This window comes from Vicugna pacos, chromosome 3, assembly GCF_048564905.1.
Source record: "Vicugna pacos chromosome 3, VicPac4, whole genome shotgun sequence".
In the NCBI taxonomy this organism is placed as follows: Eukaryota; Metazoa; Chordata; class Mammalia; order Artiodactyla; family Camelidae; genus Vicugna; species Vicugna pacos.
In genome coordinates, this window is record NC_132989.1 from 33,123,710 (window position 1) to 33,141,262 (window position 17,553).

The 17,553-nt window shown below is 42.4% G+C and overlaps 1 protein-coding gene across 2 annotated transcripts in view; it reads right to left on the reverse strand.

Moving 5' to 3' along the window:
- Positions 1–17,553, reverse strand: part of GRAMD2B (GRAM domain containing 2B) — a 55,802-nt gene that overhangs the window by 9,391 nt on the left and 28,858 nt on the right. For both annotated transcript variants that reach the window (XM_006213891.4, XM_015247653.3), the window contains exons 2-9: positions 15,494–15,613; positions 12,525–12,636; positions 10,151–10,217; positions 8,766–8,869; positions 5,324–5,419; positions 2,938–3,009; positions 2,758–2,838; positions 267–378 (exon numbers count right to left, since the gene is read on the reverse strand). In XM_006213891.4, the coding sequence (XP_006213953.1) occupies positions 267–378; positions 2,758–2,838; positions 2,938–3,009; positions 5,324–5,419; positions 8,766–8,869; positions 10,151–10,217; positions 12,525–12,636; positions 15,494–15,613 (764 nt within the window). The remainder of the gene's footprint in view (positions 1–266; positions 379–2,757; positions 2,839–2,937; positions 3,010–5,323; positions 5,420–8,765; positions 8,870–10,150; positions 10,218–12,524; positions 12,637–15,493; positions 15,614–17,553) is intronic.

Here is a 17,553-nt window from a genome sequence, read left to right on the forward strand (position 1 = left end):
AATCCCTTTTCCTTGAACTTTCAAACTAGCCTTTCTTGAGAGTCCCTTCTTAGTTGCTAACTCGGAAGATGTTTTGTTTTGGGTTGGTTTTTTGTTTTTGTTTTTCAGGGGTGAGATAAGGACGTTTTGTGGAGAATTAATTTTTGTAATGGAAGTACTGGGGATTCAACCCAGGACCTTGTGCATGCTAAGCATATGCTCTACCACTGAGCTATACCCTCCCCCCAAGAATTAAATTTCAGTAAAGATACACGAATCTCCCAGACCTCGCGAGTTCTCAGATTCAGGGGTCTGAGATCCAGAACTGCTGTATCCTTCCATGTCTTGCCTTCTTTGCCGAACCACTCCATCCAGATCTGAGAATTCATCGTTGAAATCCTGAGGGGAAATAATGAAATGGTGAAAGGCCCGTTTTCCCTTATTCAACAGGCAGGCCTTTGTAACTCCTGGCCCTGTCTCTTAGGTCTGACTTGTAACATACGGGCAAGAAAGAAGGATTACCCCACACTACTGGGTTTTCCCAGCACATCACAGAGTGTCTGGTTACTGCAACAGATTTTTCTGGGCAATGAGAATTCTGTCAAGAAACAGTGGCCAACTTGTTTGAAACAACAAGTGTGTAGAAAAAACTTGGAACACTGATGATTGAAAAGCTTCCAGGGTAAAGCTGGAGAAGTCTCCTGAGCACTTTGTAAGGAGAAAACGTGACTGAAATAGACATATGCAAGAGAAAAAAGGAGCTAGAAAGCTCTAAATTCATGTTCTAAATGCAGAGAAAGGTATTCTCAAATAAGAGCTTAAAAAACGGTATTGGAAACAGAAAAGGGAAAATTAAAGATACTGGAAGGAAAGTTGTTGCTTTTTTCTTCCCACAACCAGATCAAAATGGGGTCAGTGACATTGCTTCTAAGTGGCAAAAGGGTGACAGAGGAATGGGAGGTGGGGAAAAAGCAGTGGTGTTCTACTTTGTCACCCAGTGTTGCCCCAAAGTACTTAAGAACTGGGAGACACAAGAGGCAACATTAAAGTGTCCCAGTGAAGGTACAGTTAGGCTGAGCTTGTCACTGTTTAGTTAGCAGCCAAGTGAAGAAGAGTGGACTCATCTTGTAAGTAAGTTAACAGCCTTTCACCTTCAACTAGCTGTCACTTGACCATTTCAACAGTCTTTTCAATTTCATGCAAGAACTTATAGGGAGAGGCAAGTCAAAAAATGCAGGTCTCTTCAATTAAATAATTATTGCTTGAATGCCTGTTACATAGCAGGCAGGAGGCAAAGCTGCACACACGTGACTGCACCTGCTCTTCGCAGGCACGTCAAGAGGCTGGCATTTTACTGGATGAAGAAACTAAGTCAGAGCAGTTAGAGAGCTTGCCCGACGGCATGGCTCAGCTGGGTGGGACCCAGTTTGAAACCAGGTTTGTGGGATTCCAAACCATACGTGTCTCATTCTATTTTGTATCGCTTCCCACTATTTTTTTAAGATGGGTTTTTTTTTTAAATGAGATAAAATTTGCCATTTTAAGTATACAGTTTAGTGGTTTTTAGAATCATCACATGGTTGTACAACCATCACCACTGTCTTCAGAATATTTCCACTCCACCGCCCCTCACCAAAATGAAACGCTTTACCCATTAGCAGTCACTCAATTTCTCCCTCCTCCTGTCCCTTGGCAACCACTAATTCATTTTCTGACCCCATGAATTTGTTCAGGACATTTCATATAAATGGAGTCATACAATATGTGCCCTTTTATGTCTGGCTTCTTTCACTTAGCAGAACATTTCCAAGGTTCATCCATGTTGTATTATTATCTGTCAGTAGTTCCTCCTTTTTATGGTCAAATAATGTTTCATTGTATGGATACATTACATTTTAGTTAGCCATTTATCAGTTGATGGATATGAGGGTTATTTCCACTTTTTGGTTATAATGAATAAAGCAGCTATGAACATTCTTGTATAAGTTTTGTGTGAACATGTTTTCACCTTTCAATCCCTGTACTACCGCTCTCAAAAAAGATTTGTAGATGTTGAAACTGTGGGCTCATACTGCTTTACCAAAGGTATTAAAACACTGAACAGTAGTCAGTTTGGGAACAACCATTTGAAAAATATGGCTAGGACTTTCTTGGGCCTACATTATACCATCATGGGTATAAATCTTGCACAAATAGGAAGAGCTACTTTCCATTAGAGATTTACTCTGTGCTCAACAAAGTCTAAAGGAATCAAAGAATCTCTACCTTTGACTTGGGCATTATAGCTTTCTTCTTTTACAGTTATCTCTGGGTATCCCTCATGTTCTCTACTAAGCTGTAAAGTCTTTGAAGGCAAGTAACTAGTTTTGTTTTCTCCTGGTATCCTAGGGGTACACCAGCATGGTGCCTTGACCATCAAAGACATTTGACACCTTGTGGGATGAAAGATGCCCTACCCCAAAAAGATTGGTGAATCCCTCTAAAACAACACTGACAAAAAGACCAAGATTTTATGAATACCTCCATGGACCAGTAACTCGCCAAGACAGCCTTCTATCATGTTTCTTTCCTTTTGCAGGATGACTCTTCTATTACTTGAAAAAGTTTATGGCCTCTTTGATCCCCTTTTCTTTAGGACAGAAATGTCCTGTTTCTTCAACTTTGCCTAATATCATGGTCCTAAGTTCCTCCCACACCCCAGTCGAGGTGTAAGAAGAAGTGTAATTATGAGACATTCTCACTTTCTCTTGCATTTAGATAATTGTGTAGGCAACTCACCAGAGGCAGAGATGAAGGGCGGTCTGCCCGGAAACTGTTTTCAAGAGGAGACGGATTGGGACTGTTGCCAATACTTGTGTTCTGAAATTAGTGAAACAAAATGAAAAAAATCAGATCAACTATGAAACCGTAAGAATCACAGAAGAGACAGCAACTGAGGCTCAGGGTTGTTGTACTCACTTCTAAGTGTCCACAGACAGATTTTAGTAGTTTGTAAGTTGAATCTCTGGAGAGCAAGGAGACAAATATGTACTGAAAAACAAAATAACAATTATTAACAGATACTGCCTGATGAGAAGTGAGAGTCCAGAGTTCAAAAATTTATCTGTATATGTATTTTTCATTTTCAAACAACATAGACTACATTCTTTTTAAAAATTTTATCTTTTACTGAAGTGTAGTTGATTTAGAATGTTTCACGTGTACAGCAAAGCGACTCAGTTATACATATACATACATATATATATTTTTCAGATTCTTTTCCTAGCTTATTATAAGAAATTGAATATAGCTCCCTGTGATATACCGTAGATCCTTGTTGTTTATGTATTTTATGTATAGTAATGTGTATCTGTTCATCCCAAACTCCTAATTTATCCCTCCCTCCCTTTTCCCCTTTGGTAACTATAGTTTGTTTTCTATGTCCGTGAGTCTATTTTTGGTTTGTAAATAAAATTTGTATCTTTTTTTTTTTTGATTCCACATGTAAGTGATATATACTATTTGTCTTTGTCTGTCTGACTTGACTTAATATGATAATCCCTAGGTCCATCTGACATAGACTATATTCTATACAGAGTCTATATTCTTATTCTACTTACCCACACCCACACCTTTTTATTCCATTCCCGGAATAAAGCAAATATATCCCATAATAGCAACAAAACCCTAAAATACAATTTAAATAATACAGAAGTGTAGGACAGAATGAAGTCCCAATACCCTGACACTGGTGCCCTAAACAAGCATTGATAGAAAAAGACCTGGACATGAAAAAAAAAAGGCTAGTGGTATCTGCCAGGTCCTCTTTAAAGTCCCTCTTCCTCCCTTCCTATGCCCACCCCTTTTAAAGGTATTTAACAATTCCCGAGGTCAGCTTTGTCTGCTCTGACCTAGATTTCCATTGACAGTTTCCCAGCAGCTCTAATAGGCTCATTCTTTTTCAAGCCACTTCCAGATTCCTTCTTGTACAAATATGGAGACTTTCTCGTGGATGCTTCTAAGTAAGTTATGGGGAAAAAGTAAAATCAGAGCTAGACAAGTCATTTGGAGACAAATAACGTAAGGAAAAATGATTTTACCATGAACCATATGCTGAGAAAATATAAAAGCTCATTCTTTTCCTTCTATTTGAGCCACGGGATCTTTTCACACCCCTTTTCCAAAGTTTGTAATTACCCTCTCGCTCACCCATGACAGAACTTGATACACTTTCCAAGCAAATACTGTATTCCAAAGTAGTTAACATTATGGATTCTGGCATTAGGCAGACTGACTTGCAGCTTTTGGCTCTGATACTTACCAAGTGGGTGACACTGGGCAAATGGCTTACTTAATCCCGCTTAGTTTCAGGTTTCTTAACAATTCCTATCCCCTTACAGCGTGGTAGTGTGGAAAGAACGTGTAAATGTAAGAAGAGCATTTTGTGCATGCCTGGTGAGAAGGACCTGATGCCCGTTAGCCATTAGTATTTAAAAAACTAAAAAATCTCAGAATAGATATTAACATGTTTCTTAGCTCATCAGAATAGCCTCTTTTATCTTTCCTTCTCTCTCCTTCTTTAGTTTTTCAGTGTGGTTAGCCATGAAATGTAGCTTTTATGCTTTCATAGAAATAGGAGGTAAAATATTTAAAGAATCATTTCAAGTCAAAATGAGTAAGCAAACTATTTCACACCCTCTCTCTTGCCAAGCTAAAACAAACACCACTCTCCAGGCAAATACTGCACATGTCTGGGGTAGCCCAACAGTCAACGACAACTCTCGAATTGCTGTATCGAAGAGTAGTTAAGACAACCTGGAAGCAAAGAGAGGCTGGGAACTGGTCCTGAAGCTGCACGTGAATAGCAAGCACAAGTTTGATGCCTTTGGGTTGGCTCTGGAGAGGCTCCAATGGCGGTGGTGGGGAGGATGGCCACCCGGCCCCAGGGACTCCTCAGCATCACCCTGCCTCACCCTGAGAACAAGGTGGTGGTGGTGGTGTTTTAAATAATATGAAAGCAATGAAATATATCCTGTTAGCCTGACCTGACCTAATAGATGTTAGGGAAAGGGAAGTTGGGAAAGAATTTTATTTTTTTGACCCTAGTCAAGCAAGTATAATGAATTCAGCAGGAAATTCAAAACTGGCAACAATTATATTAGAATAAATCACCTTGTTGGGGAAACAACACACACATCTCTAAGGGCTGTGATCTCATTAATTAGTTTTCATAGCATATCTCCTGATTCACCGTAGGAGATGATGGTATTTATGGTTCAGAGTTTCAGTCCTTGGCAAGGGGCCCCTAAGGTAGTGAAACCCTGAGCAGGACAAAGGAAGGTGCCCTTGCCTGTTGTGTACTCACCCTGTCTGTGACCGTCGCTATAATCAGAGCATTTGGCACCAGAAGGGCAGTTTTGGTTTTCTTTATAAGGGTTACTGAGAAAGCCGGAATAGAGATCTGAAACAGAATCACTGAGTTAACACTGGTTTGGGCTTCACAGAGCAGCACTCCAAATCTTCACATAAAGGGAAAATAAAAAAAGATCAATCAAAACCAGGGGCAAGCTCTCCAGCCTCCATGAAGAAAAACGAATCTTAAAGAGTGGCACAGGTATATCACTTGAGCTCCTCAACGTGGTGTTTACAAAGCTGGAGGATAAATCTGGATCAAGTCTACTGAAGGGCTTGATGGGAAACCTTTATCTGTAGACATGGGAAGAGAATGCAAAATGTACACTTATTTTAAAGGTAAGCCCAAGGCTCTGAAGAAGTTACATGCTTGTGGTCATCCACTTTGAGCTAATCTCCACATACCTGACTCCCCTCTGACCTTAGGGGAAAACGGTGCAATGCCCTGGTGTAGTAGAACCGTTATTGGACAGGAAGTTGAAGACATGAATTCTTAGTTGTTTTACTTTCTACATGACCTACTCAAACTTAAGAGCTATCTTTCCTTGGCCTCAGTTTCCCAACTTGTAAAACAGAGATAGTCTTACCTACGTCCCATAATTGGCTGTGGATTAAATGCGATAATATATGGAAAATGCCTAACACGCAGTAAAAATGTCATTCACTTCCTCATTTGTCTCATAAAAAGAGGATCGGTGAAATGAAAGAAATAAAGATTAACAATGACAGTTATAGTAGCTACCACTGTCAGTACCTGTTTACCAGATGGCGCATGTCCTTTAACTATGACATTCCTATAAAGTAGATATTCTACGAGATAAAGGAGTTTCTTTGGCGAGGTATAGGATTTGTTCAAGGTCATAAATATAATAAGTTACAAAGACAGAATGTGAACTAATTTGATCCAAAATATGGGTTCTTTTTAATACAGTGTGCTCCATGCCACAAAGCATGGACCACACTGTATCAGATACGACAAAGAATAGCAGGTGTTCCTGATACTGTAATGCTATGTCCCTTCAACCATGTTTAGTCTCAAAACTGGATCTCATCTCTTTGTCACACACCCCTCTCCTGGTGGCAGGAAAAGGACTTGAATCCCTCCGCAGGTGCACTCACTGACTTGAATGTATGGTTTGTAAAAAAGGGTTCACGTACTCTGAAAGAGCTCAGCAAGGTCAGTGGGGACGAGGAGGGCCTTGTATATGTACTGCCAGCTGGAAGGATGAAAACTGAGCTTTTAATTTTGAAAATTTTTAATTTTGAATATTTGCATTCCTATTTAGGTTTAGGAGATAGAGTTAGGCTACTGCTCCTCAAAGTACCAGATGGAAGACCATGGGAGAATGTGGGGCTAATTTAAATTCGATGTTAAAGAGAAAAAAACTCTTTTGCCAAAGAACTCTACCCACAAAACTTGTGAAGTGTGGGAGACAGTTCAGAAGTTATAAGTTGGGATCACTTTGGAAAGCTCTACCAAGATAGATGATAGTATAAAAATGAGTCTCATTTTATTTCTGAGCAGCAACACAAACACAGTGACAAGGGGCTATAAATTTGGATTTTTGCATAATCTAAGGCATGGAACAAACACCCTTATGAAGTTCTCAATCAACTGCTTCATGAGTATAAAAATGACAACTAGATAACATTTGAGAAATAAAGCATGAATCACTTCTCAGTTTGAGCCTGGATGGAATGGGATGTGTGCATTTAATTTTACTTGCATCTAAAAATACACACAGGCTGACTGAAAGGTCCTGATTGAATTAAGGTTTCACCTTATTAATATTTTTCCTGGGTAGGGGGCTTAGAAAACTCCCTTTCCTAGAGTAAATTGTTGAGTTGCTTTTAGTTCATATTGGATCACACTGGACTAAGTCCTTTTGGCAGTGAGGAAATTTGGCTAGTGAGCTGAAGTCCAAGTCTCCCTGACACCATCCTCAGTGGGGAAGGAATGTGCAAGTCACCATCGTGGTTCACATTGTCCCGCTCACTTTGGTCTCTTAGATTAGATGCAGCACATGCAAGAGCAATTCCAGCGCATCCATGCCTTTAAAAAACCAGCTCGCTCCTTTAAGCTTTTTTTGGTATGTTCTCTCTAAGGTAGAGGTAGGATTTTGAAACCACTGCTGCAGTCATACTAGCTTGAAACTGCACTCACTGGCTTTGTGAATTCCTCATCCCTTAACAAAGACTAATTCTTTGTTCACTAATGTTTTCAACCCCTGCTGCTTTGGTTGGAGGTGTTGGCTCTCTGTATTCCTAAGAATTAATCTTAATCCCACTGGACTGGAGATGAGTACTACTCAGTCCCCTTCCCCACTCCCTGAACAAGTGCTTATAATCCAGAAATCTAGAAATACGGTGCAACACTACTCAATACTGCTTTGCATTATACTGATTCAAATAATACTGTGAATCAAAATGATGTTTATCTGCACATAACCCTACACAATAAAAATCACATGTTTGATGTTAGTCTGCTGATTCAACACCAACCAAAGTAAGGAACTGCCATCATATTTGTTAAGTGGTCTTAATGCATAAGGCTGCCAGTGGCTTTACGGAGAATATTTAAATAAAACATCTCCCATTCAAAACAAAAAGAGTTTTTAAATCAGCTACTTCATGAGTAGAAAAGCTGCGTATTCAGAAGCATGAATCAAAATGATTAAAAACTCAGACGTCCCACAAACCCTGGGTGTTTCTCTGACTCCTTATTCTGGTTGCCTGAATGAACTGTGTGATATCACAGCTCAAAGGGAAGGAATGTCAGTGGGATGGAAGCAGCTTTTTCTTTCTGGTGCCAAAGTCCAAGGTCCTTATTTTAGAAGGTGGTGCCCTGGGAAAGCTGCCAATTCCTTCAGACTATTCTCCGTAATGCAGGTGTCACAGGCCTTTGTGCCTCCAGATGTGTGTTTAGTGAGGATGAGAAGATGTCAATCAATGACCACAGGGGATTGTGGGTATGTGACTCTTCCAGACTCGACCTAAAATGCCCCAATTACTGCTCATTTTGTGCTGGTGTTTCTTTAAAAAATTGTTTTGGGTTTAATGTATGTCTTTGAAACAAAGTAGGGCACACCCTCCATATGAAGAACTTTGAGAGTTTGCTGGTGACAGCTGGTAAAAAGGATTTAAGGTAGGGTTATGGGAGAGATGCCTGTATGTAAGGAAATGCATGAAAGAGTAGTGTTGAGGGAAAAAGGGAAGTTAGTGTCATCTGGAGGCATTTACAGCCTGTAGTATTTGGAACTACAGTAAAGGAAATTTGCTATAGAAGTATAATAATGACACAAATATTTAGAAACATTGCTATATTTAAAACAAGTCAGATACACAATATATTAAAAAATGTGGTTAGCTTTCTTTTAAAAAATAATTATACCAACCTTAGTGTCTTTCCCAAAGACCTTGGAATGAAAACAAATCCAGTTTTCAGATACAAAGAGCTTCCCTTGGTATAATATTTCTTTCTGTAGAGCACAGGTAAAACCTGAGAAAACAAATACACGTATAGCATCATTCAGAATTCCCATTTCAAATGAAAATTGTGTATATATGTTGGTGACCCAGGGATGGGCAGAGAGAATACACACGCACATCCACAAAAGATCTCTCACCTCTTGTTCAGTCCTCTAGTGGAACACAGCTACGGGGACGAGAGTTTGTTTCTAATTTAAAGTCTCACAAGCTTCAGTGTAAACGTCAAAATGGAAAGGTAAGCCTGTCATTGTAAATGAGAGTTCAAGAATGATGTTTCAAAAGTCTCCTCTGTTTGGGAAGGTGTGTCACCCCTGTGCTAATCTGAGCAATGCTGCCCCTCCTTCCCTGGGATGGCCACTAATGACTCCTTTTGAAATAGGCGGTCTCACTGTGGGATGAGCACGTGACCCACAATTTCCTGTTTGGAGATGGTGGTGGGAATCCAGCGTGTCGCCTGAACATTTGTAGACCAAGGGAGGCTGGGATGGAACCATGGGCCCTGATGCACCTCAGCGGAGCGGAACAGGTGCTTATCTGGCCCACTGGCCAGACGTTTAGATGTGATCACTGAGCCCTGCAAAGCTCAAGGTTGACACATCTGTCCATCTAGGTCTATGTGGCCTTCTTCTGGTGGCCTCTCTTGCTCTTATTTTGTTGTCCTAAAACTCAGTACAATCCAATCACAACGCATTTCAGCAGTGAACATGGGAGGCAATGGATGATTCCATATCACGGAGAGAAATTCAGTTTCCCATTCTACTCCCTTACCTTTCAAGGTGTTTGGTGAAAGTTGAATGAATGAAGTCGGCATTACTGTTACACCATGACTTTCAGAAACCTATTCCCCTTCGTGATTAGGTCCCCAGGCTCTTCTCTCCCCAAATCAATGATCATCTTTTCAAATAGGTAGCTTAAAAAGTCAAAAAGGGGGAGGGTATAGCTCAGTAGTAGAGTGCATGCTTAGTATACATGGGGTCCTGGGTTCAACCCCCAGTATCTCTACTAAAAAAAAAAATTAAATTAAAAATTAATTAAAAAATATATAAAGAAACCTAATTACACCCCCCCAAAAAAAACGCAAAACAAATTTGAGGGGGAGGGTGTAGCTCAATGGTAGAGCGTGTGCTTTAGCATGTGCAAGGTCCTGGGTTCAATCCCCGGTACCTCCGTTTAAATAAATAAATAAATAAACCTAATTAACTCCCCCCTAAAAATAAATAAAACAAACAAATCACCCTGTATTAACTCACACAGAAAATTTTTTTAAAAAGTCAAAAAGGTGAGAACTTACTTTGCCTCAGGGGTTCCTCGGTGGGGACATCCAGAAACAACTTGTGGAAGTGCATGTTTGCCTTGTCCTACAAGAGGGACAGAACACAGGTACCACTGGTCTCGCTTGTGGAAATATCACAGACTGTAACTTCAATTTAAATTATGCAACAAATTGCCCCTCCCTGAATAAAGTATCTTTAAGAATTCCTTCTCTCTGATCTGATCTCCAACACAACCCTTCAGTGAACAACAGTGGAAGGCAAGGCACAAAGGTGTCATTTTCCAGCAAGATTAGTGACTTGCTAGTTGGACAGTCATCTATAAGCATGATGCAGCTGGTGGTCAGCCTTCTGCCGAAGTGTCTGGACAAGGACGTCCCTAACAAGGCGTGAGATGGAATTGTAAGAAATCTCACCAGGTAGTGGATCCCAGAACACTAAAGATACAAGAGAGTACTCTTAGAAGAGGGTAGTGATTAAAAGCTCTGTTCTCAGATAACCCTGAGTTTAAGTCTTGGCCGCATCTCTTCTGTGGTGTGTGATTGCGGCCTAGTTACTTAACCTCTCTGGGCCACAGTCCTCTCTTCTGTGCCAGAGGGTAAAACAGCACCTGCCTCAAAGGGATGCCGTAAGGCTTGAACAGGGTAAGACAACTAAAGGACCTACTCCCTGGTTTTGTCATTTTCCCTAGTACTGCTGTGAAGGCATTTCCTTGGCCAGTGTTGGGGGAGATGACAAGTAGGATTTCACACACAAGACTTAACGCCCTAGGGTGGTACAAGGCCCAACAGTCTGACATGCTGCACATCACTTCATTTTCGAGGCATCTGTTTCCACAGCTGTGACAACTGTGGATAGACAGCAATTATATAGCTTGTAAAATGCTTTCACAGACACCACCCCCACCCCTACAATGACCTGGGAACTGATGTCCCCATTGCATAGGTCAGGACACTGTGTCTCAGGCACCACACGGCTACCAGGAGGGAGAGCTGGGTCCTCCGTCCACAGGACCACTCTTCTTCAAAAGCATCCTATTGGGCAGAGTCTTATGAGCACAACAGAGAGAAAGCACAAGTAGGCCCTTGATGATAATTATCCAAACTAGAAGTGGTCTCAAGGGCATAAATGTCCCTAGGATTGCTGTAGAGAAGAGTTGCAGACAGGCCATGCAGATGATGGTTGGTCCCTGCAAGCCAGCTATTTCACAGATGAATGCCTCATATAAAGTAGGGGAGCTCATGCAGCTTTCCAGAAGTACCTCTTTTTAAAATAATTTTTTTGTTTGTTTTTTGGGGGGAGGTAATTAGGTTTATTTACTTATTATTATTATTATTATTAATTTGATGTAGATACTGGGGATTGAACCCATGACCTTGTGCATGCTAGGCATGTGCTCTACCACTGAGCTATACGCTCCCCGCAGGAGTACATCTTGCATCCAGAAAGTTTCCTTGATTAAAGCTAGGTCTCCTGTGAGGGCTTTACTGAGACTTTTTTTTTAATGGCTACAGTGAGCACTGGTTGCATGCTTGATTTAAAAATATCCTGGGCCATGGAGTCTTCAAAAATGTGAATTTAGTAAAAATAACATTTTTAAGCAGGTAGGAACTGATCTGAATTAAAGGTGACATGACAAATACATGCAATGCATAGCTCTTTTTTTTTCTTACTGAAGTATAGTTGATTTACAGTGTTGTCAGTGCAGGGCTCATGGTGGGCTTTTAGAGACAGGGGACGTCCCTCCTGAGACAGTTGTGGAAATTCAAAAATGGATTTTATGTTAATAATATTTTTGTATACTTGCTATTTAGTTAAATTTCTTGGGTGTGCCAATAGTTTCTTGGTCTAGTTCTTAGGAGACACATATTCAAGTATTTAGGGCTGAAGTGTCAAAAAGCCCCAAACTGTTGGCCGCAGGAAGTGTGCCACACTCTACGACACAGAACCGGCTTTGTGACCTACATCTGGGTGTATTTTGGAGCAGAACCAGAACTGCTTCTGGGGGAGAACCATGACCCTGTTCCCAGGTTTCCTCCTCCGTGCACCAGTGGGAGGCCTTGTATTCACACAGGTGCCCTATCAGACTCTTTAATTGTACTGCAAAGATGTCACACCTCACCTGGTCTTGGCTAATCATCAGACAAGCACAGGCCTCTGGGCTGGTCCCTGCTCTCCAGCACTTGTCAGGTGAGAGGTCACAGCATGCAGTATGTGTTGAAAGGTCAGCTGTGACATGTCATACTGATGAAAGACGCCTGAAGGAACTGCCTGTCCTTTCCGATTCTCTAAAATCTAAGCCTCTGTTAGTCCCTGACCCTGCGTTCCTTCCTTCCATTAGCTTTAATGCTTCTGTCACCCTCTGGGACAAGACACATCTCGTTCCCAAATTACCTGGCTGGAAGATGAGGACTTTTTCCTTTCAATCTTAGAGTCATTTTTGCTTTCAGTTTTACAGTCGTTCTTCTCACTTACTAAAGAGACACCGTCAAAACTGGATTTCGACCTGAAGAAAGAAAATCCAAGGAGCCTATAAGATGAATTTTTTTACACTACTCATTAATTTTATTGTAATAAATCTTGATTATTATACCAGCTCACAAGAAGTCCTGACATTCATTTTTCTCTACTAGACATTAACAGTCACTCCTAATAGTCTAAGGGCAATGACACAGCACGGGATTTAGGAGACGGGGGTGATGTCAGCAGGCTGTAATCTCAAACTGCAGAAACTGTAATTTATGGATGGGAGAAGTTATCAATGGAGTTGTGAAAGTAACTCTATCATCTCAAAAGTATTTTAAGCAGTATGAAGAGGAGTACTAGAGGCTGATTATTAAAATGGCAGCTATAGTTCAATCAAAGACTCTTTGTTTCAGAATTCTAATAATATTTAACAAGTGTTAATTGAGTGGGGCATTGGGTTAAATGCCTTGGGGGGCACAAGAAGCCTGTGTGCACATCAAAAACATCTTTTTAAAAAGGCAGGGCATGATGCAGCACCGAAATAATATGCATCGTAGGCGTCAGGAGGAGGTATAGAGACAGTAAGTCTAATAGGACAGAAGAAAAGAGACAAACAGGACGATGTAGGTTTAATACACGGGGCCTAACTGGGTGAGCAGGAATTAGATGTGAGGAAAAGAGAGACAGCATCCCAGAGTGGGAAAACAGAAGTGAAATCAAGATGAAAAAGAAGGACATGTTTGGAAACCTTTCTGTTGTTCTCATAAGGGCAGAGGGCAGGGCTCCAGGATTTCTTTCTAAAGTGATTCCACTCCTGGCTCTGTCTGAGTACAGTCTGCACATATTTTCAACCCTACAGTGAAACAGCCATTTCAGAGTGGAACGCAAGCACCGTTTTCAGACGTATGTACATGAACAAGGTTTTGATACAATTATGTAGATTTTTTTTTGTTCATTGAGGGGAAAATGGCACATGAAACCCATGATTCCATAGCAGGATTCTTTAGGACAAGGCTCAGTTAAAAACAATATTTGGTTCACAGTGAATATAAGAAAAATCGTATGCAATTTGGGTGGTCTGTGCGTGTGACAGAGGGACAGAAATCAAGTTAGGGAGACTTTAGGCTCTGGTTTTCTCTGCTCTGAAAAGATGGACTACGCGATGTTCTCGGCCCCTGCCAGCCCCATCAGTTTGAGTCCACGATGCTCAAACCACAGGTGGAATACCTCTCATCAATTCAAGGCACATGGATTTGGATACAGCTACTGGCCCTTGAACCAATTCACAGATATAAAATTCCTTTAGAACCCCAGAAGTTACTTTTAAAAAGATTACGAGTAAACATTTGTACTCTACTTGAAATTAAAGTTGTTTTTACAAATGTCAAATTACCTATTATTTATACTACTGACTAATTTGAATTTATCACTTCTATTGACTCAAATTAATAAATGTTAATGGTACCGTCAAGGCAACAATCAGACCTTTGGAGAACTATGGACTGTAAGCCAGTGTGACAGAAGGGCAGCTGTGCCTTTGATGATTCCGAGAAGCACAAGCAGAAGGGGCCTTTCTGCACAGCACTGGGCTCTGAGGTGGGGCTGGGTGCTTATTTGCACACAATGATTTCTTTGTGTCTTCTCAATGGTGTTAATCTTACTTCCTACAGGTGATGATGAGCAGGCCCGCAAGCCCAGTGCAGAATTTTTATTAAAAACTTTCCAGACAGCGAGAGCTGAGCATTAAACCAAGCACAGGGCTCTTTGCAGCTACAGAGATCACACGCCGTGAAGTATAACAAGCATGCCCTGGCCATGATATGTGTACTGTTCTCATCCGTAGCCTGGGGAAGGTGGAGTTAAACCAGCCATGTTTTCAGAGTGCCTGCGGTAGCCAGTCCACAGTGGTGAAAGATACAAGAAACAACATGCTTGGTGAGTGAGGCAGGATGCTCTGACAGGAAACAGCTATAGAAAGAAAGGTTAAAAGTGAGATGTGTTGAAACAGGCATGCAGAAAAGATAGAGAATTGGGAGTGACAGTCGGAAAAGAAAATGCTGGGGGCCGAGTGCAGACTTACGCTTGGTCTTGGGTGAGGTATAGGTTTGGAGAGAAGATATGGGCTGAGTAGCCAGGAAGGAAGGGAAAAGCAGGAGTTATTTACTCATCCTTTAGAGAGGCCAAAAGATGTAGAAGGCAGCAGTTCTGACAGTTCTAATAAGAGGAGGAGAGCTAGCACCTTTCCACTAGGTGTAGATAAACGGCCACAGTTACCTATAATTGATCCTTGGCGTAACCATTCTCTTTTAAGGGCAAAAAAAGCAACCTGAAGTTCCTACTTCTTCCTTCCATGTGAAAGACAGCACCTAACTAGTGCCCCTGAGTGTGATGGGAACCAGAGCTCCCCATCTCAAAACCGCCTGTCCCCTGACAGCCCCGTGGCCAAACTGAGTCTGTCTTCCAGCACACCCAGGCAGGGTTCCCCTCTGCTCTTTTCCTGGCTGCCAGGAAAGTGAGACAGCAGGTGTTCACACCCACAGGCTGGGCAGATACTCCAGCCCGGGCGGGCCGCATCAGCAACCCTGCCAGCCTCTCCAAGTGCTTTATAACTGCATGCCAGAGAGGGGGCCACCCTGGCTTTACCACTTAGCAAAATCAGTGTTTTCAGAAAGGGGCAGAAATTCTGCAGAAGGCTGGGGCAGGAAAGTGTAGAGAGGCTGCTAGGAAGAGGTGAGAGAGGAAGGCAAGCACCAGGGCCCACTTCTTTCTCGGGGGTCTTATCTGCCTACAGGAGATCTTCATTCAACCACCGCCATAAAACCAGACACATCAGCTCCTGCAGCAACCCCACCTCCCCAGAGGCCAAAAGAACGGAGAGAGTCAGTGCGAGGACTCACCGCAGGGAAATGATTCTCTTCTGGTCTTGGGACTCGGCCTCACTGGTCGGAGCAGGGGACTGGGCTGTTGGCGACCTGCAGACCTTCTTTTTCTCCTCCACACCATTCTCAGCCTCTGAGCTGGAGAAGAGAAAACACTTCACCTTAAACATCCAGAGGAGGGAGAATGCAGAAACGATGAAGTAACCTTGCTTTCTGGAGAGAGGAATGATCTTCAACCCCCACGAGAGGCTGAAGTCAACTTGGGCAGCTGTGTCCTTTCCAACTCTCCATTCTCCCCTCCTCAGCTACTGCCCCCAGGGTAGGAGCTCCAGGGCAGGCCTGCTTCAGGAACACGTGCAGGTTTCAGTGTAGGTAAACGTCTGACTTTGTGGGGACTTGCTGTTCCCGGTTTGGCAGCCCGTGGGTCCTGCGCTGCCCAGCTCTGCCCTGCCCAGCCACCTGGGAGGTGGCAGATCACCTGGAGGCTGGGAGGGCCCCTACGCAGGGCTCACATGTGGCCTCCTGCCAGGTGTGAGCCTTCCTGCTCTGTTTGCACTTACGTCACTATTCACCTTTTGTTGTAGTTTTCCGTCCCGGTTTGGGTGGCTGTCAATTTCACCAAGCAGTTCTCTAAGCAATTTACAGTCTCTAATCCGTGCCACCACTCAGGCTAGCTGGGAATTTTTACCCCCCATTTCATAGATATTCACTATCTGAGAGCCTCAGATTCCCTATCTTGCCCAAGTTGGCAGAACTAGTGTCCATCTGAGATGGGATTCAAACTCAGGTCTGTCCATCTGGGAGGCCTTTGTGTACACATCCATTCTCCTTTCTCCGCTGCCATCCAGCCATCCCCCCAACACTTTTGTCTCCATCAAGCCCCCTTATTAACTTTTCAGTGTGGGAGGAGAACCTTACTGATTTTTATTCTGCCTACAAGGTCTAGGACAATGCTGGTAGATAATTGTGCTCAACAGGCTTTTGGAAAACGAGGTCTGACTTGGTCAAAGAAGGAGTAAAGGAGATAGTAAGTCGAGAAGGTCCGCATGCTGAACCACGAATGAATGGAGGGTGGCCAGTGCGGTGGGCATAGAGGTGAGCTTCCTGAGTTTCAGGATCAGGGGAAACCGTTTCCATTACGGGAAGAGAGGAAGGAATGTGGTAAGGGACAACACAAGGTGTTACGCACAGATCAGGCCATCTCTGATGTCAGCCTGCACAGCGGAGGACTCACAAGACATACTTCTAGAATGTGAGAACTCCACGGTGGCTAGGCACAAAGGAAGACGGCACTGCTGTGACACTGTAGCTAATTCTAATCCTAACTTACCACCCCTTTGGCGTTCTCACTTGCAAACGACTGCACAGGCAGGAAATGTTATTGGTCGCTTGAACCTTTGTGGTTGCTTGCTTACCACTTCTCACAGCACATGAAGATTCCAGCTCGCATAGGAGTCCTATTGTAATGTCAAAATCAAGACCAAGTGCATCTGACAAGGTATCTGAGTAATAATCTCTACAAATGGTTGATGCTCTCATTTTATAGTGAGCATTTCTCTTTTCCTAAGTAGGTAAACATCTGAGGACATGGGCTCAACCTTCTACTTCTTTAATTCTTTTAAAGCACTTATGTACAATAAAAGGGCTCAGTCCATAACTGAGTTGCATTATGTGACAGAAAGTACATGGGAAGCCTTGAAATATTGCTTGGGTTAAAATAGATGATTTCATTTTAATTTAGCATCAAGTTTAATAACCTATGGACTCAAAAAAATTTAGAACTGTTAGCGGCCCTTCAAGCCATCTCTGCCTTTTCTAACCTCCACCCCCACCACACACACACATTACTCCTATTCTTCAAAAGTGTAAGAAATCCACTTCAGAGTCCCTCTTTAAGTAGAGAGATGAAGTGTGTGTGGAACTTCAGTAATCCACCTCTGCATTGACTCAAACATTTACTGAATTCCATGCAGGGCCAGATTAAGACTCGGAGGCAGGGAGGTAGCAGTCCTGTATGGCACTTCTGTGTACTCACAGAGCCACTCCTGCCTAGGACTCTTCAAAGGTGCTCTCTGCCT